The sequence below is a fragment of the Camellia sinensis genome, chromosome 7 (assembly GCF_055761805.1).
Source record: "Camellia sinensis isolate YWXY chromosome 7, ASM5576180v1, whole genome shotgun sequence".
In the NCBI taxonomy this organism is placed as follows: Eukaryota; Viridiplantae; Streptophyta; class Magnoliopsida; order Ericales; family Theaceae; genus Camellia; species Camellia sinensis.
In genome coordinates this window covers 189674165-189693994 of record NC_138967.1, presented here as the reverse complement: position 1 = coordinate 189693994, position 19830 = coordinate 189674165, and the positions used below count along the sequence as shown (strand labels likewise).

General features: G+C 37.3%; 1 protein-coding gene across 1 annotated transcript; it reads right to left on the bottom strand.

The window, feature by feature from the left end:
- Positions 1-1294: 1294 nt before the first annotated feature.
- On the bottom strand, positions 1295-19015 carry LOC114257868 (trigger factor type chaperone family protein). Its single transcript, XM_028197689.2, has 13 exons — positions 18641-19015; positions 18001-18084; positions 17288-17416; positions 16351-16439; positions 15576-15759; positions 15146-15236; positions 14676-14830; positions 14096-14188; positions 13915-14007; positions 13105-13185; positions 12843-12992; positions 12534-12629; positions 1295-1621 (listed from the first exon to the last, which is right to left on the bottom strand). Exons 1-13 carry the CDS (start codon positions 18947-18949, stop codon positions 1544-1546), a joined length of 1632 nt encoding a protein of 543 aa, XP_028053490.2. The 5' UTR covers positions 18950-19015; the 3' UTR covers positions 1295-1543.
- Positions 19016-19830: the final 815 nt, after the last annotated feature.

The window sequence follows — 19830 nt, the reverse complement described above, 5'->3', positions numbered from 1 at the left end:
AGTCATGCATCTACCACTCGGCCCCCACATTGAAATTTTAAAATTTTAAAAATAAAAAATTTAAACTCTTTTGCCACAGGTTGTGATTTTCATCTACATGCTTTGCTGGAGAAAAAGGTTGCTTATCATTGCCATAAAAAGAAGCTAATAGTTGTCTTTTAACTTCTTTGGACCCGTACCAACTTATTTGAAAATAGGCCTCCTTTGGGAAGCAATCAATTTAGTTAAAAAATCAAAAAATTTAAAAATTATTAAAAAAGTCAAAAAAGTAAATAACTTATATCAAAAAGTCAAAAAAAAAAATTCTTTCTACTTTTTATACATTTTTTCATAAAATATCAAAAAATCATAATTTTTTTTACATTATATTTTAGCTAAAAATTCAAAAAATTACTAAAAAAACATGTTCCCAAACGAGGCCTTAGTCCATTTAGAGTTCGTTTGGGATATAGACTGGCTTTTTAATTTTTTAACTATTTTAACTTGGAGTTAAAAAATTTCATTTGAGATAAGCTTTTTAATTTTTTTGACTTTTGTAAAAAAAATAAAATAAAACGATTATGAATTAGATGTGATATTTTATTTTATTTAACCAAAATAACCTATTTTGTCCTATATAACTATTTTAGCTTGAACCTTTATCCCAAATGGAGCCTTAAGATTAAAAAATCTAACCTTAATTCTTCCAAATACTAACCCTAAGTTTATTCCACCCATCACCTCACCCCCACCCCCAGCCCTACGATCAGCTTAAGATAATCAATAGTGGTGGGTAACAAGTGGGTGGGTAGGATAGAATTAGAGTTAAAATTTAGGTTGTTAGAGATTAGAGTAAAATTAGAATTGCAGGATAGGATAGAATTATAAAAATAAAAATTTATGAGTATGAGATTTTGGAGTGCTACTAGAAGCAACCATAAATTATATTCTGTCATAATTATTACATTTTGATTATTACAATTTTAATCATACATTTTTCATTTCATCGTCGCTTAGAAATGAGTAAAAAAAAAATTACAAACACTTACAAACAACTCATTTCAAGTGTTTGTTAGCCGTCTTCTTTATTTTTTTCACTATTACGGACATGAAAATAATGAAAAAAATGGTTTCAATTGTCAACTATCCTATCATAAATAGAATTGACTATGGATTTGCAATTTTTCCAATCTAAATCAAGCAAGTTTTGCATGAAAAAGATTTAGCTTAGGATAGAAGAACCCAACTCGGTATTCTTAAAAAAAAAAATAGAAGAAACAGAAGCTAGTCAAGATAATACGGATTAAAACTCGTCTTGCAACAAAGATCTTACTATATTTCTTTAAGACAATAGCTCTTTCCAATACTCAGTTTTGGTATTGAGGTTTTTTTGCCAGACTTGTCTCTTTCCAAAGTTCAATCTTCCCCCACATTCAAAACATAAAACTGCCCAATTTCTTCGTTTTCACAGAAAAACTCAGAATGTGATCCATTACAATGACATGATCCCAAAAATTTCCTATCCTCACCTTCTGAGGGATGCGATTTCTGATCTCTCCCTTTCTCATCGGGTTGTATACTCAATCTCCGTGTGCTCTCTCAGCCATTCAAGCACTTTTGCTCCCTCTAGTATCTCTTGCACCTACACAATATTGAGGAAAGAAAAGTTATGCCATTATCAGTATCCTCTGATACGTGGAATCCAGGAAATTGCTTGGGAATCAAAAGTTTGTCAATAGAGACTAGACTACACCAACACAAGACCACATTTTAGTCTTATTAAATGAAATGATGGCTAAGGACTCATTTGATAACATTGTCAGTTTATTGTTTTCGGTTGTTTACAAAAAACAAGAAACAAGTTTTTGTAAATAGTCATGATTCATATGACAAAACTTTGAATAGTGTTAAGATTCATATCCTAGTCAATGAACAAAATTTTGTTTCTTTTCCATCAAAATGGAACCGAAACAAAACATTAGTGGAATACTGAAATTCCATTGTTTCCACCAAAATCTATACCTATTATATAAAAGAATGAAAGCATACAGGTCACAATTGAATCTAACGCATATGAATTCCCGAATATAACCTTGTGCTGCAAATAGAATAGCAGATGAACTAAGTCACTGCTTGAAGAACAACTGAGATGTATACGTGTGCTGTGTTTGGGCGTGAATTTAACGCTGTATATGACTTGAGTACCCTCAAAACTCTCTCAAATTACTGGTTCACCCCATCACCATTGTTGGTTATGAAAATCTGAAGCCATATGGGCCTTCAATCTATCAGCCACGTGGTCTCACGAAAGACAGCTGGCAGCGTCGACGCTGTGCAACGCAAACGACTTTACTGAATTCATAGCTCTTTATAGCTCTATATCGATGTTGTGCTATGGTTCTTTGTATTTGTTTGCGTTAACGCTCTTCTCTATATTTGTTCTTTTACTGATGAGATCCCCCCGGCCACCACTATCCACTCTATTCAAGCGCCCACTCCCCTCTCTCTCTCTCTCTCTCACACACACACACACAAACCCTTGATTACTTTGGTTCAGGTTTGGTCATTCTTCACTTATCTCTATCTTATTTTTATATCTATTTATTCCATTGTCTCAGCTCAGGTCTTAAATAGTAATGTAGTTTGGTTCACTTGAATTGAATGAAATGGAATATTACTCTTTAACCTCCTTAATAACTATTCTATTTGTAATATATTTTCCATCAATTTTTTAGCAAATCAAATGATCATCCCAATTAATTTCAGAAAATCAAACAGAACATAAAAGTTTTTAAGAATTCAAATGAGATACTATAAAGGGAAGGGAGTGGTATATCAATGGTGTGCACCTGAATCCATAATAGATTTTTAAAATTTTTTTTTATTTAAACATTGCCTCACCTATAATAGATTTTAATTTGTTTATTTATTTTTGGAGTAGGAACATTGCTTTTCTCCTTGAGTATATGTTTTTTCCATTTTAATTAGTTTTTCTCTTTCCTTTGTCGAAGTGAGAAAGTATATGTTCATGTCTATATGTTTGCTATCTAAATATTCATGTCACTGTTTTTTTTTTCCCAAGTTATTAATTTTTAAGGAAATCATTATATTGCCATGGACATCATTGATACTTTGCTGCTCATTTTCTTTTATATTTTTTATATTTTTAAGGAAATCATTATATCTTTTATATTTTTTTTACCCCAAAATTTGTACATCCTGCCATGTATGGTTGCTCCTGTTTTGTATACGGTTTCCTGTTTTAAGTTTTTGCTTGGCTGCTGATCTAATAGATTCTTGATAGCTTATAAAATACAACTGTTCATGGTCAGGTGTCTGGGGTCTAAAATTACAAAACCAAACACTTTCAAGTTGAGGCACCACCGACTTGCAATGACCTCTAATTTATTGTACTTCTAGCTTTGTGTTGAACTGCTAAGTTACATCAGAAGTGTATTTAACTTAATTGTTTCGGTACAATATCTAGCTCATGGAAATTCCAATCTCATTAGATGTCTTTGTTAATTTAAAAAATTGATTCATGTCTTATCCAAGTTCTTAACCTCTTCCTATGTAAGGTCCAACTTTATCTGTAGCAAAGTGCTAAATGCATTTGAAAAATGTCCAAAACTATATGTAAAAGAATCAATGTATAAAGAGAAAAATACAGAGAGAATAAATGTATCTGATGAACTTATTATTGATTGATGTATTGTGTTGTTGTGTATTACAAATGGTGAGTGGCTCATTATATAGGAGAGGGTGAGTGTAGTAGGTGAGGAGTAGGTGGTGGTAGGTGATGGTAAATTGGTGGTAGGTGATGGTAAATTCTAACAGCCCCCCGCAAACTCAAGGAGGATAGAAACTAACCAACTTGAGTTTGAAGAGAGGAACAAAACAAGAAAATACATAAAAATAAAAAAGGATAGGAGACACTGTATGGTCGTGTCAGACCATTGGTGAAGACACTGAATGGTGGTGTCATAACGTTGTAGAGGACACTGTATGGTGGTGTCATAACGTTGTAGATGACACTGTATGGGGGTGTCATAACGTGGTAGATGACACTGTATGGGGGTGTCATAACGTGGTAGAGGACACTGTTGTGACAGTTGTTGTGACAGTTTACAGAGTCTTGCTGGACCCTTGTAGAAACTAACCGGAATCAATGTCGGGACAGTTTACAGAGTCTTGTCGGACCCTTGTAGAAACTAACCGGAATCAATGTCGGGACAGTTTACAGAGTCTTGTCGGACCCTTGAAAAAGCTAACCGGTATCAAATGTCGGGACAGTTTATAGAGTCTTGTCGGACCCTTGGAAAAGTGGCACCCTCAAAAGGTGTGCCCAATTTTGTCAAAAGGCGTGCCATCAAAAGGCGTGCCCAATTCATCAAAAGGTGTGCCGGACATGATGGCGAGGCACGTGGGCGCCTTGGCTTGCGTGCCCATTTGTCGGCTGGTGGTAAGAGGCGCGCGATGCGCGTGGCTGCCTCGGCTATAAGACAGAGGCTGAGGCTGAGGCAAAAAACCTGCGAGAGATATTCTGAGAGAGATTTCTGAGAGAGATACTGTGTAACACTCTGGTGCCTAGAAAATGGCTTCATCGTCTTCCCGCGGGCTGCTCACCCTCTTTCCCGACCTCAACGAGTCAACGAGAGAGAGAACTGGTGCGGTGGCACTGGAAACTCAACCAAGCGCCCCGGAGTTTGCTCCGTTGAACTTTCCGATGCGGTCGGTGGAGCAAAGAATGGCAGTGCAGTCAGATGTGGAGGCCAATCAGTATACTTTGAAGGCATGTGTGGAAAGCATGACGGCGGTCACAAATTTGTCGAACCGGCTGCAGAGTAGGACAAATGAGGTGCAGCATGTAAACGCCCAACTGGCTCTGCTCCAACGCATGTATAAGGATGCGCGAGCAGAGATAAGTGTGCTGAAGGCGGAAAACAAGGAGCTGAAGCGGAAGGCCACCGTGATGTTCCGATTTGGAGGGCCGCCATATGCGGCAGTGGAGGAGCAGGCAGGAGGCAACTTGCTTGGTGGCCTAGGAAGCACGGAGGCAACACCGTCAAGGCCCGCTCAGGACGGAGGCAAAAAGAAGAGACCTGCAGTAGAGTAGAGAAGAAAAATCCCGCCTGTGGTTGTTTTTTTTTTTTTTTTTTTTTTTTTTTTTGATGTAAAAGTGTGATCGGGGTTGATCCCCTGATATGAATAAAAGGATGGGCGGTTGTGCAAATTTGGAAAGTGTGTTGTGTTTTTTTTTTTTTTTTTTTTTTTTTTTTTTTTTTTTTTGGTTGAAGAAGAAGAATAATAAGAATAATAATAATAATAAAAAATAGGTATCATGGAGTGGGCGGTGGAAAAAATATGATGTAGAAAAAAAAAAAAAAAGGGAAGGTGGTGGAATGATGTGTTGTGTGAATAATAAAAAAAAATAAAAGGTGGCTCTTTTTTGCAAGCCAGAAATCTGTCAAAAAGTAAAATAAAAAAAAAACAAAAAAAAAACAAGTGCACATGGAGGTGATAAGCTCAGTGGGTGGGAGTAAATAAAAAAAGAAGAATGGGATGTGTCCGTGAAGAGAGAGAGAGCCCGTGTCTGGTGAACATGGGTGATGTAAAAGGGGTGAAAAGAAAAAAATAAAAAAATAAAAAATAAAAAATAAAGGGAACAAGATAAGAGTGGATCTTAAAAGTATAAATAAAAGAAAGTGGTGTGCTAGCCGTGGGGTTGAAAGTGAGAGAGAGAGAAGAGTTATATATATATATTAAAATAAGAGAATTGTTAAATCTGTTTGTCTAAGTCATGAATTGGTAGAGAGAGGTCCAAACAAAACCACTACTCTTATCATCTCTCTCACTCGCACTCCAGCAACCAAGTAGAACAACCAGGAGAAGAAGAAGAAATGTCGGGTTCGGCTCTATTTGGTTCGAGAATGGTGGTCCTCCCAAACCCATCTTCTGGATTTGGTGGTGCGACGAAGGCGCCAGTTCCGAGGGTCGGCGGCGGAAGCTGCGGCGGTCTGGTGATAGAGTGCTCGTCTCGGCCGCAGAAGAAGGCGACGGCGCACCACTTGGGCCTATTGTCTCAACCTCGTCTTCACCGAACAAGACGAAGGCAGGGACGTTCTCGGTGAGTTCGATTTCTTTGGGACAGCGAAAGAAGGACCAATACTGTTTGTAATTGTCTTGGACTTTGTCGGCGGAGATGGAGCCGCCGGAGAGATGGACGATGATGGCTCTGGATCTTGCAGCGGTGGTGGTAGAAAGGAAATTTCAAGGTATGTGTGAAAAGTCGAGCGGACTAGGTTGAGGTCCGGCGGACGGCTAAGGTGAGGTTGCCGCCCGCCGGTGAAGCGAAAATATTAGGTTCTAAACCTGCTCTGATACCATGTAAAAGAATCAATGTATAAAGAGAAAAATACAGAGAGAATAAATGTATCTGATGAACTTATTATTGATTGATGTATTGTGTTGTTGTGTATTACAAATGGTGAGTGGCTCATTATATAGGAGAGGGTGAGTGTAGTAGGTGAGGAGTAGGTGGTGGTAGGTGATGGTAAATTGGTGGTAGGTGATGGTAAATTCTAACACTATATAATCTTTTGTGACGTCCTTGAGTTAGTGGGAACATGAAATAAGTACGTCAACCCGATTTCTTGCATATGAAAAATGTCGAAAACTATATATATAGTTTCAACTTTGTTGCATCAGTTTTTTCAGGTTTGTTTTTGTTTTCTTCTGTTGCTCTGTTTCATTGATTTCAGTTTTCGTTAAAGTGATTGGACTTGTTATTCTTCAAATTGAATGAAGGGTTCACTTTTTATTTTCGTTCGTTTTGTTTCAGGTACAAATCGACCCATTTTGTGTGTTGTCTCTATTGTTCTTCAATCAGGTACAAAGAAGACATTTTTGCATTAATTATGTGTATCTAAGTTTGGATTTGTTTTTTATTCTGCAAATTTATCTAAAAATTAGCCTAAATTTAAATTGTTTTTTATTGATTGTGTCAATATATGCTTCTTCTTTGGTTGTTGCTGCTGTTTAATTTTTCCATGAATTTGGTGTATTTGTATTGTTCATTGCATCAAATATTGCTGGATATGAAATGGGTGTGCTGCTATGGAAGAATTTCTAACTTTTCTTTTTTAGCAAAATGAAGCAAGATTTCTTTTCTACTTGTGTATGTACGCATGCATGTATATAAATTGATTGTTCTATCGACATCTTGGAATTTTTGGAACATGTTAAATTGATTTTCTTTTATATAGATAACTAATTGAATTTTCCTGCTATTTTACTTTTTTGTAACAATTTTTGTGGTTATCTTAAGTTTTTAATCTGTATATATGTGTAAATGTGTGTGTTGATGGTGTGGAGATATAATTGTGTTGTAGGGATGGGAAGAAGGCGAAGGGCTTGGGAAAGAGAAGTAAGGGATCAAAGGATATGTCAGGGTTAAGAACAAACAGGACATTGCAGGTTTTTTTTTTTTTGTCCCCCCTCTGATTTTTGTTTATTCATCAAATTCATGCTCTATTTTGTTGCCTAGAACATAAAGTTTTTTTTTAATTTTTAATTTTAATTTTAATTGTCTTCTGAATCAAATGAGCTAATAAGGTAAACCTTGTTGTGTGATGAGTTTTTTATTTCTTAATTTGTCAGTCTCTTTTCAGTTCATTCTCTTCTGGGCACTGTTAATGTTGTACTTGTTTGGTTCTACATTTGAAGCTTTCTTTCAATGTAGAGATTCTCCTACTGTGTACTTGAATTCATTTCAAGATTTTGCTTGGGTTTTTTCCTTTTCCCTTTCTGGGTTACTTTTGAATCATCTTTTTGGTTGGAATTTCAATTGAATTTTGAAACTAGTTTTCTCTGCTAATTGAATTTTTTTGTCTTCTTTTAATTGACTTCAAGTTCATTGCTTGTTTTCAAAAAAAAAAAAAAAATCTTAAAAACATTTTTTGAATGCTGGTATGAGGAATTCTGGATGAATTTGCTACATTTGGAGCCAATTTTTATATATTCTTCTGCACAAATGTATTTCCATGTCCTGCAATCTTGTCAAAGTCTGTTAACTTAGAATGTCTTTGTATATCTTGTTCACGTAGACTTAGTGACTATAATGTTGATTCTCTGTTGGTTTTGTTTGGTAAAGAAGTGAATTTCTTGCTTCTCCTCCTCTATACAAGGACATGTCTCCTTTAAGACTTTTGAATTGGAATCTGTTTTTGGGTATTGATTGAAACATCTGATATTTCATGAAGTAATTGTAGAAATTTAATATATAAAGAGAAATAGAGAATTGTATTATTGATTGATATAATGTTATCTTTATTACAATGATTCATGATTCCTATATATAGAAGAGGGTGAGTGTGTAGTAGGTAAGGAGTAGGTGAAGTGGAGGTGGTAGTGGTAGTGGTAGTGGTGTAGTGGGTTAGGTTTAGTGGAGTAGGTGAGGTGGTAGTGGTGTAGTGGGTTAGGTTTAGTGGAGTAGGTTTAAGTGGGTGAAGTAGGTGATAGGTTTTAACAGCCCCTCGCAAACTCAAGGGGGATAGGAACTAGCCAACTTGAGTTTGGAGAGAGTAACAAAACAAGAAAATAGATGAATACATAAAAGAAAAGAGGATAGGAGACACTGTATGGTCGTGTCAGACCGATGGTGAAGACACTGTATGGTGGTGTCATAACGTTGTAGAGGACACTGGATGGTTGTGTCAGACCGATGTAGAAGACAGTTTATGGGGTCATGTCGGACCGTTGTAGCAGACAATGTTGTGATAGTTGTTGTGACAGTTTACGGAGTCTTGCTGGACCCTTGTAGAAACTAACCGAAATCAATGTTGGGACAGTTTACAGAGTCTTGTCGGACCCATGAAGGAGCTAACCGGAATCAATGTCGGGACAGTTTACAGAGTCTTGTCGGACCCTTGAAGGAGCTAACCGGAATCAATGTCGGGACAGTTTACAGAGTCTTGTCGGACCCTTGAAGGAGCTAACCGGAATCAATGTCGGGACAGTTTACAGAGTCTTGTCGGACCCTTGTAGAAACTAACCGGAATCAATGTCGGGACAGTTTACAGAGTCTTGTCGGACCCATAAAAAGTCGCACCCTCAAAAGGCGTGTCAAATCTTTCAAAAGGCGTGCCATCAAAAGGCGTGCCCAATCCATAAAAAGGCGTGCCAGATATGATGGCGAGGCACGTGAGTGCCTTGGCTGGCGCGCCCGTTTGTTGTCTGGCGTCAAGTGGCGCGCGATACGCGTGGCTGCCTCGGCTATTTAACCAAGACGGAGGCTGAGGCTGAGGCAGAAGCTGAGACAGAAAAACTGAGAGAAACCTCTGAAAAATTCTTCGTGTTCCTCTGAAAAATTCTTCGTGTTCTGAGAGAGATACTCTGGAAATACTCTGGATCCAACCCTTCTCCATAACATGGCCTCGTCTTCCCGTTCAGCTACCCAGAATATGGCCTCTTCGTCCCGTGGTCTGCTCACTCTCTTTCCCGACCTCAACGAGTCAACAAGAGAGATAACTGGTGTGGTGGCCAGTGAACCTCAACCAAGCGCCTCTGGTTTTGCTCCGTTGAACTTTCCGATGCGGTCGGTGGAGCAAAAAATGGCGGTGCAAACTGATATTGAGGCCAATCAGTATACTTTGAAGTCAAGTGTAGAGACCATGACGGCGGTCACAAACCTGTCTCACCGGCTGCAGAGTAGGACAAATGAGGTGCAGCAGTTAAACGCCCAGCTGGCTCTGCTCCAGCGCATGTATAAGGATGCGCGAACAGAGATAAGTGTGCTAAAGGCAGAAAACAAGGAGCTGAAGCGGAAGGCCACCGTGATGTTCCGATTTGGAGGACCGCCATATGCTGCAGTGGAGGAGCAGGGTGGAGTGATCGTGCCCAGTGGAGTGGGAAACACGGAGGCAACACCATCAAGGGCCGCCCAGGACGGAGGCAAGAAGAAAAGACCTGCAGCAGAGTAGAGAAGAAAATCCTGCCTGTGGATGTGGGTGTTTTTTTTTTTTTTTTTTTGTGGTGTAAAATTGTGATCAGGGTTGATCCCCTGATATGAATAAAATGAGTTTGGTGTGCAGTTTCGTCTTCTTCCGGTTTTTTTTTTTTGTAAAAATAAAAATAAAAGGAAAGAAAACAAGGGATAAAGAAAATAGATAAAAAGAATTGGTAGATGGATTATATGAAAAACATCAGTGTGGGAAATGAAATAAAATAAAATAAAGAGTTGAAAAAAGCAGAGGTGGGTGAATAATATAAAAATAAAAAGAAATGAAAAGAGGGGGACAAAAGCTGGTGTCTGGTGTGATGATAAAGATATTAAAAATGTTCTCCTCATAAGAAAAGGAAGTGAGTGGGTCTAGTGTGTCTTTACCTTTCAAAACTCAAAGCTTCCGAAAAAAAAAGAGAGAGTCAGTGCATAGAGAGAGAGAGAGGTTCGTAGCCCCTCTCCATTTGTGCTGGGTTTGCTGAGAGAGAGAAGAGAGAAAATCAGTTTGTGTACTTTAGACACAAGATGTTGATGCTAATGGTCAGGCTTAGCTTCCAGATCCATTTGGAATATTCTCTTCTTGTTTCATGGTTGCAACCAGTAGACAGAATCACTATCATCACTGCCAAACCAGCGCATGCTGCGTTCCCAATCAGTGACTCTACTCCGTTGTATTTCTGGTTCACGATTGGTCCTCCCGTTGCCGCGAATATCAGTATGAATGTCCCCACGAACTCTGCTCCCAGCTTCCGGGTGAGCGAGACATCGGGAGCAGGGAAATCTAAGAGGCAGGTGTGAGGAGCACCCCAGGAAGGAGCTTCAACGGGCAAGCACTTGCATCCCGGCCTTAACTTCCGATCACTATACGATAGCGAGTCCACTCGGATCGACGATATCAATGGTCCACCCGGCGTCCATTGATCATCAATGGGTGCGTCGTCAGCACAGAGCAGCAGTTACGATCTGTCATTCAAGATCTTGCTGATCGGCGACTCCGGCGTTGGCAAAAGCAGTCTTCTCGTCAGTTTCATCTCCAACTCTGTTGAAGATCTCGCTCCTACCATTGGTGTGGACTTTAAAATCAAGCAGCTGACGGTTGGTGGGAAAAGATGGAAGCTGACCATTTGGGATACAGCTGAACAGAAGAAGCACGGGCGTTGCTGCTGTGAGGTGGTGCTTCCCGTGGCTGCTGCTACTGTGAGGTGGTGCTGGCAGCGGTGGTGTCTGTGGCAGTGAAGGCTGAGTCGAAGCAAAGAGAGGATAGGGCTTGGTTTGAGGAAATGAGATGTCTTCGTCGAAGAAGATCACGCTGAAGAGCTCTGACGGAGAGGCGTTCGAAGTGGAAACTGAGAGTGATGAAGATGAGGAAACAAAGAAAGAAGAGTTTCTGGTATGTGTTTGTGGTATGTGTTGAAAAAAAAAAAACTCCAGCGGGCAGCGAAGGCAAGGTTGCCGACTGGCTGCCCGCCGGAAAAAAAGAGTATAGGCCTAAATCTTATAGCTCTGATACCATGTAGAAATTTAATGTATAAAGAGAAATAGAGAATTGTATTATTAATTGATATAATGTTATCTTTATTACAATGATTCATGATTCCTATATATAGAAGAGGGTGAGTGTGTAGTAGGTAAGGAGTAGGTGAAGTGGAGGTGGTAGTGGTGTAGTGGGTTAGGTTTAGTGGAGTAGGTGAGGTGGTAGTGGTGTAGTGGGTTAGGTTTAGTGGAGTAGGTTTAAGTGGGTGAAGTAGGTGATAGGTTTTAACAGTAATCATTAAAAGAACCCTATGCCCATTTTAGTTCTTTGAGTTTGGAATCCAATGGTGTAGCTCGTGTTTCTCACTTTGAGGGATTGTTGGAATCTACAATCAGTATCAGAAAGAGAATAAAGGGAGTTCCACTGGTAATATTGTCTGCAAAGCCAGTTCATTTCTTTATGTACTTCACCTTTTTTAGTGGTAATTTGCTTAATGACTAAAGGTCACAGAGCGTTGAATAGGTAGATGATCTTCTATACATGAGCACACCTGACCTTCTTTACACTTTTTCTTTATACATTGGTGGTAATAACCAGACTGAGGTTGTGTATAGAACAACATTAGTTCACAGGCTGTAGAGCTAAATCATCACTATTTTCTTGGGAGCAATTTAAACATTTATGTGTCTGAATTAAAATCCCAAAATCACATTCAAATTCTTTTTTAGTAAGTGTCTCCCTTTTTTTCTTTTTCCTTTTTTCCTTCTATATAGAGATGATGCTTAATTTGAATTTAACGCTCCCAAATTTAAATTTTTTTATCTAATTAAGTCTAATTGTAGATTGATATTACGACCTTAAAATTATCTAAAAATACGTTAATAATACTATATATTGTGGTGTATCTTATTCTCAATCAACAATGCGCGTGGGAGTCCAACTAGTATACTGAAATGCACAGAAACAAACCGTTACTCTACAAAACATATAAAAACAATGAGTTGTTTTGACACAAACTAAGAATATTAAACAATGGTCATTTCTATTTACAACTTTATAGGATGGATATATAATACTGACCTGTTCCTTCACTCGTTCCTCATCATAGTCTTGTTTATGACGTTTGAACTCAGCTATGGAGTTCTTAACTTCCTTCACCAGCTCCTCTGTTGGAAACTGCAACCCAGTCGAATTATACATAATCACTGTCTCGTCTTTATTCAAGATTATAGGGCTGGTTAAGCAAGCAAAGCCATTTATTTGTGTAAATTAAATGGCCAAATAATCCAATTGTTCTCTTTTCTGAACCACATGGAAAATAATGGGAAACTGTGCACTTATAAATACATAGAGGTAGAGAAGAAATATATTTCAACAGCAAATGTGTACCTGCAAATTTTCCCGTTTAAATATGTCTCCAACTGCCAGATTTTGCTTTATTATATTTGTTAAATTCTCCTTCTGGTTTTCCAAGTACTCATTCACAGCTCTTGGACTTGATAGAGACGCTAACTGCTGCTCATTCAGCTTCATATTCGCCTAGTCCAGTACAATAAGTAGTGAATATGCATATCAACCACATAAAAAAAATTGCACATACGAGAGAGAGAGAGAGACAGAGAGAGAGAGTGGGCATTCTGTGGGTGCGGACCTGTATTTCTAGAAGTTCGGCTCCATAGAACTGCCTGCCTTGTTCCTCGAGAAGGGATTGGGGAATATCAACTTCAATCATCTGAAAAGTGCAAGAATAAGTTTGGATATAAAAATATGGTAGCCAGTTGAATAGGTTACATATATTATATACCAAGAAAGTGAACTGATCCCAATACAAAACATTTGCTTATGTATCATAAATTTTTTATAAATAAACATTTATTTATGTAGAGTTCTCGAGCTCACTGGTAATAAAGTGAAAGGACCCATAAAGTGAAAGGATCCCAATACAAGAGAGATTGGTGGTGATGGGGTGGTAGGGTGGTGGCATTGATAAAATTTTCAATTTGGAAAACGTTTTCCGTCTTTCAAAAGAAAAATATTTTTGGCTCAAATACGTTTGTTTTGACTTTTGTTTCCTGCCATATCAAACACCAGAACATGCAAAAAAAATGTTATATGCCAAAAAAAACAAGCATTAGTTTCAGGCGTAGTTTATTTCCCATAGAAAAATGAAATATGTCAAAAGTCGAATGAAATTCCACCAACAGTATCTCATGCAGCCCCGCCACCAACATTCATGAAACTAGGCAAATCCATAGACTATCAGCATGCACTTGATGAAATGTACAACCAAATAGAATTTCTTTATGATTGTATCCCATGAAATGCCCATGAAGATATAAAATCGCGAAACAAAAGGAAAAAACACACCACGTGGAAGCACTATTCAGTGTGATTGTCAAACAAAATGTAGCAAATTGAATCTAAACATCATAAATTTCAGGAGAAAAAAAAAACACACCACCTTGCGGAGCTGGTCTAGAATGGCATTATCTGTTGCTTGTTCTTTGGCTGTTTGTTCCACTTCTAGGCATTTTTGTAGTAAAGACTCCTTGACCTGCAGTTCATATAGCCGAAATTTCATTACAGAATCTTTACCTTCTTCCAGACCTTCATTGGAAGTCCATATTGATGTAACGGCTCACCTGCTCAAGGGTGGTGCATCCAGGAAGAAGCTTATCAGCAATGGAGTCGTCCAACTCTGGTAGATCTCTGTAAAATAGTTCTTTACATTCAACCTACAAAAGGATAAAGCAAAAGGGAACTTATATCTGCATAGGCCACCAATTCATCAAAAGCATGTTATATGGCATCTATGAAATAGCATAAACTATAGTGTGACAAGTTGTTGACTTCACGTAGATTCAAGTCAAGAATGCCTTGTTGATTTGATGCGAAAAAGTAAATACAATTAAAACCATCTCAAGTTCAAACAGTTAAGGGATTTCCGAATTTAGCTTTTCGTGGTGATATTTGAGGACAATTTTGCAAAACTTGGCTATTTATAGTCCCTGTTTTATAAATTTTAAAATTTTGAGCATATTTTCCAAAAAATTGGTATAGTAGGACAAGCTCAAAGTTCACACTTCACTCAACTTTAGGATTTCGGGCAAAAACAGATTACTCCAAAAAAAGAAAAAGAAAAAGAAAAAACAAAGGCATCTGTAAATCCAATGCAAAGGAACCAAACAAGAAGTGATTTCCCAAAAATTGAAAGGAACCTACGGTAAATTGAGCATGAACACCACGCAGATTTTCTTGCTTCCATGATTCAGGAAATAAAAGTGGAAAAGATTTTGTTTCACCCTGTTGAATTCCAATTATTGAATCCAGGAAACCAGGAAGGACTTTATCTCCATCCTCTGTATCGAAGTTAAAACCTGCAAAACAGGGGGTGGGGGGGGGGGGGTAATAATTTGTTCATTAACACATCCCAGAGGGCAAAACAAATCAATTTCATAAGTTTTGGACTTGGAACAATTGACTTTTTGGACTAAGATAACTTCAATTGAAGCTTGTGCAACTAATCTTCTCTCTTCATAGAAACTGTATCAAAGAATACTGAATGGAATAAAAAAATTTCATTTCTCTTCACAGATGCCACTCTGGCTCTATTTTTGCTTCAAACTTAATGTTATGGGGCTCCAGTCTGCTTATTGCCTAGACGGAGAAAACTGTGGTGCATATGCACAAACCTTTGGTTTCTGCAGAAGGAATTTTTCGAATGTTTGATTCATCTTGATCAATTGTTGTTGCTGATATATCAAGGACTACGACATCACCAATCTGTGAAAGTGCCAAGTTTGTACAAGTTAATATTTTCTATGGGAAGAAAAAAAAATATATTAATGTGCAACTAGTTTTAATTCTTAAACCGAACCTCAAATCACAAGAATACTCCTTTCTGATCAATAGCAAGCACATGTGCATCAAGGATTCAAGATGAAAAAGAAAGTATCTCAACAACATATGTGGGTTTTACTGTATTTATAAATCATAATTATTTTCCCCAGTACTTTGTTTAACTTGAATCAACCAATTCACGAAGCTTTCAAATGAAAATCCAAAATAAACTCCAGAGAGAGAGAGAGAGAAATCCTACTACAGTAACTTTTCAGGGTTTACCTGTAGGCCTCGGTCAGTTACAATTCTCAATAAACCTAGAGTCTTGTGACGACGTTTTAATTCTTGTTCAGAAGCTTTGTGAGCATCTATCTCACTATCTATCTGAACAACAATCTTCAAATTCTTGTATCCACCCTCAGGAATCCATTTGACCTCAGGTGCCACATCGACAATGATGTCATATCTAGAGCACAAGTCAAAGTCAGCATGCACAAACCCCAAGAAATGCATGTATAGAAACACAGTCACACAATCAACTTTCCTTATCAAATGTCTCTCCTTTAACACAAAGACATGAGTAATGTTGTCTTTGAAATTAGTGCTATGCAGTTACTCAAGTGTGAAAGTGTGATAAAAAATAATACAAAATACAAATGAACAATATCTAACAAACATACAACAACTAGATTTTGTTAAACTGCTTAGTTGAAAAGGCGGCTCTCCAACAATCCTCAAACCCAAAAATGAAAAGAACCAAAAAAGGGTATAAGCCTTTGCTTTGATATTGATTTTGATCGTTTTGTGCTTGAATATAAAGTCAATGTATTCTACATATTCAGGGTACTACTTGAACTAAAAGCAGGGCCTTTATCTAGACCCACCTAAGCAATTCGTTAATCAAGAAGGCAAACAGTGGAAGGTACTTGTGATCCCTTTTTCTTGCCCTAATCCTTGTTTGGTATTGAGTTATCATAATGAGCACGAGAGTAATAAAGGTGCTTGAAGTAAATAAATGTTAAGTCAAAGTTACTTAAAAGATGAATGTTAGACTAACCTCAAAGAGTTTAGAGAAGAATAGGTCTCTTCCATGTCAGAGAATTTGGTTACAATGCGGATGGAGTCTTTCAAAGCCCTTCCAGTCACCTATGAAACAAAAAAATGCATCAAGAGAACAGTTAATTAGCCAAGCCATATGGCGACTCTAGCAAGAATAGTTTTGTCGATCAAACCACTAAAAGAAGAATGGAAGAAGAAATGGGAAAGAAAGAAGAAGAGAGATAATAGAGAGGGAAAGAAGTGAAGAACACTGAGAAAAAAGAGAGATGGCCAAAAGAGAGAAAAACAAGGAAATTTTGATGTTACTCAAAACTATGCACAAAACTTTTTGTTCCAAAACCAAGCCTAATTATACGAAGGCTGCTCAATAAAGGGAAGAAATCAATTAACACTTTTTTACACAGAAAACATTAAGAAAGTACAAAATTTTAAAATTAAGCCTAAGCTTAGCCTCCATCTACAATGGAAATACATGTAAAATGGAATTCCATGATCCCCATCTTTTGTCATTGGCTACATCAACTGTCTCAGCATTGAAATTCTTGGACACTAGTGGAATAAAATATCACATGAAAAACAAAGGCATGGTATGCTTCGTAACCTTAAAGTCTTTCAACCATAAAATGTTTCTGATTCTACCGCAGAAAGCTGACACTAGTTTAAAAGGTAACCCTATGGCGTTTCCTTTTTTCTTTGTTTGCACATCACATAACAGACACTCATATTTAAATAAAAGTCAGACAGAATAGTACTACATCAAGCGATTTCTGAATACTCAAATTAATGTAATCATCTAATTGTAACAGTGTATTGTCACAACAAAAGAGAACCACACAAATTCCTATAGGTGAAATTTCCAGGGATGCTGCTTCTCATGGCATATCCAAAATGTAAATCACAAACAAAATATGGTAAATAAAGAGTGGACAACATACCGAAGACATGGCATGGGGAAGGGTTCTCTTCAAAACAGATTCAATTGTAGCCTTTCGAGCATTTTGCTTCCCTACATAACTTAATAGGATACTCTCTGGAACTTTCTTTCCTGGGCGAAATCCGGGGACCTGGGAATAAAGAACCAATTTGTTACATGAACATGGATACTCATTTCCCAAGCAAACAATATGACAATAAACAGATTGTGCATCTCATTCTCCGAGCTTATTTTCTTGGTCAGGTTGCACGAGTAAATGGTACGAAAGTCAGAAGACATTTTCCAACCTTTGAACTCCAACAAATAATTTTCATTGAGCTTGAAAAATATCAGGGAAAAAAGTAACAAGTACCCTCCGGAAAAAAAGTCACCCAGTTAGTCTTCTCCTCAAGAAAAATCTTAGTAGCGTTTGGTTCACTGGAATTAAGTATAAGGGAATGATTATTCCATCATAATGTCCATTCTCACAATTGGTTGCTAAAAAAATTACGAAAAAATACATTGTAAATGGAATTATCATTTGCCATCAATGGTCATTCCATAATGAGGGTTAGGGAATGGCCATGACATTAAACCTCATTTAAGTGAACCAAACACTACCTTAGTGTTTAAGATCCAAAATCAAAGAATAGTCAATTAAATTGTGCATACACTGATTCTAACCATCACATCATACCATATAGAAGCAAAAACTAGATGGTAACTCAACAGTACCTTTGACTGCTTCATGAACTCATTCATGACCCTTTTGTAACAATCCTCACAAACAGCTGGTGGAACTTCTACACTCAATCTAATCTGAATAAAAGAAGTATACTCAATTGCAAATACACATAAAGCAGTACTTATACAAATATACTCTGATTAACATGTGTGCGCTGGCCAATAAATGTAGAAGAAAAAAAAACCCAGTTGAGAAAATGCAGTCTAGGATACACAGAATCTCGTGAACATGACAATAAAATACTACACTTTGAAATTGGGCAAGAAAGTTAAAACCCAATAAAATTAGCTCCTAAAAATTGGCAATGCTGGTAACCTGAATAAAAAAAAAGCATACACAATTACAAATACATATAAAGCAGCACTTATACAAATATACTCTGATGAACATGTGCGTGTGGGCCAATAAATGTAGAAGAACAAAACCCAGTTGAGAAAATGCAATCTAGGATAATCAGGATCTCATGAATATGACAATAAAATAGTACAATTTGAAATTGGGCAAGAAAGTAAAAACCCAATAAAATTAGCTCATAAAAATTGACAATGCAGGCAGGCAAGGATTGGCTTGAAATTGAATCTTAATGACAGACAAAGTATAATAATAATAACAAAGATTAGAAAGACTGACTCTGGAATTGGGTTCTTGGGTTTCTGTAACCTCGACATCAGCCGGAAGTTGATCTTGTACGGTGTCGTAAGCGGTTGAAGATGATGAAGCTGAGAAGCGGGTTGAAAGTCTTGAAGATTGCGGTTGGAGGAGAGAGAATTGGCGGGAAGAAGTGGAAAGCTTGTGAGGAATGAAGAGTGTGTTGTTTTTGGTGGTGTTGAGTTGAACAAGAGTGTTGGAGAGAGAAAGAGAAACAAGAGAGGGCTTCAATTGAAGGAAGGTTGGAGTGGTGGAGGTGGTGGTGGCTGCACCGCTATAGCAGAGCTCCATTTTTTGGGTTTGGAGAGAGAGAGAGAGAGAGAGAGAGAGAGAGAGATGCTGGAGCTGTTGAGAGCGAGCTTAGATAGTTTTGAGGGGGGAGCAGGATGGATAAGGTGGACGTAAAACGGCGTCGTATTGTTTTTGGTTGCTGCCCATTTATGATTTCTTATATATATTTTCTATGTAACCACATTTCAAATTAATGGTCTAGATTTAAAAACAATAGCTTAGCTTTTACAAATTTCTCTTTCATAAATTATTTTCAATGGTTTAAATTTGTCTAATTTAAAAATTATGACTAAGATTTAAAAAGAGATTCAATGATCTAAATTTATTTAAAAAATAAGATTAAATGGCCAATATATATTTAACTATCAACTCCTACCAACTCACTACACTTTACATCATCACTGTGAAATAACAAAGTTGTGAAGAAGGAAAAAAGCTCTAAAAAACAATCGAAAGAAGAACAAAATTCTAAAGGAAGAACAAAGTTCTTTGCATTCATTTTCATTTTTTCTTCACCATCACCACGTAAGGAATTTATATCTCCTTATTTTCTTTTTGTTTTTCCATCCATTTTTTTACCTTTATTTATTTATTTTTCCAGTTCATAACCCTATTTTTTTTTTCGCCTCTGTTTCTGGACCAACTACCAATGTTTCCCAGACATGCATCATTCTTTTACCTCTGTTTTTTTTCTAGTTCATCCCGTCATCTCCATCCATTGTCTTTTTTTTTTTTTTTTTTTTTTTCAGCCCATAACTCTTTGTTTGGTTCTTAGTTCTTTGTTAAGAATTTGAAGCAAAAAAACAAAAAAAAATCGTGTTGTGTTTTGTTCTTAGGCCTCGTTTGAGAACATGTTATTTTAGTAACTTTTTAGCTAAAAT

Coding starts and splice junctions, on each gene's coding strand:
- LOC114257868 (XM_028197689.2), bottom strand. CDS start 18,949: ATGGAGCTCTGCTATAGCGGTGCAGCCACCACCACCTCCACCACTCCA. Junction 16,440..17,287: donor TTCCCCATGCCATGTCTTCG/GTATGTTGTCCA, acceptor TTTGTTTCATAG/GTGACTGGAAGGGCTTTGAA. Junction 13,186..13,914: donor TTCTAGACCAGCTCCGCAAG/GTGGTGTGTTTT, acceptor TGCACTTTTCAG/ATGATTGAAGTTGATATTCC.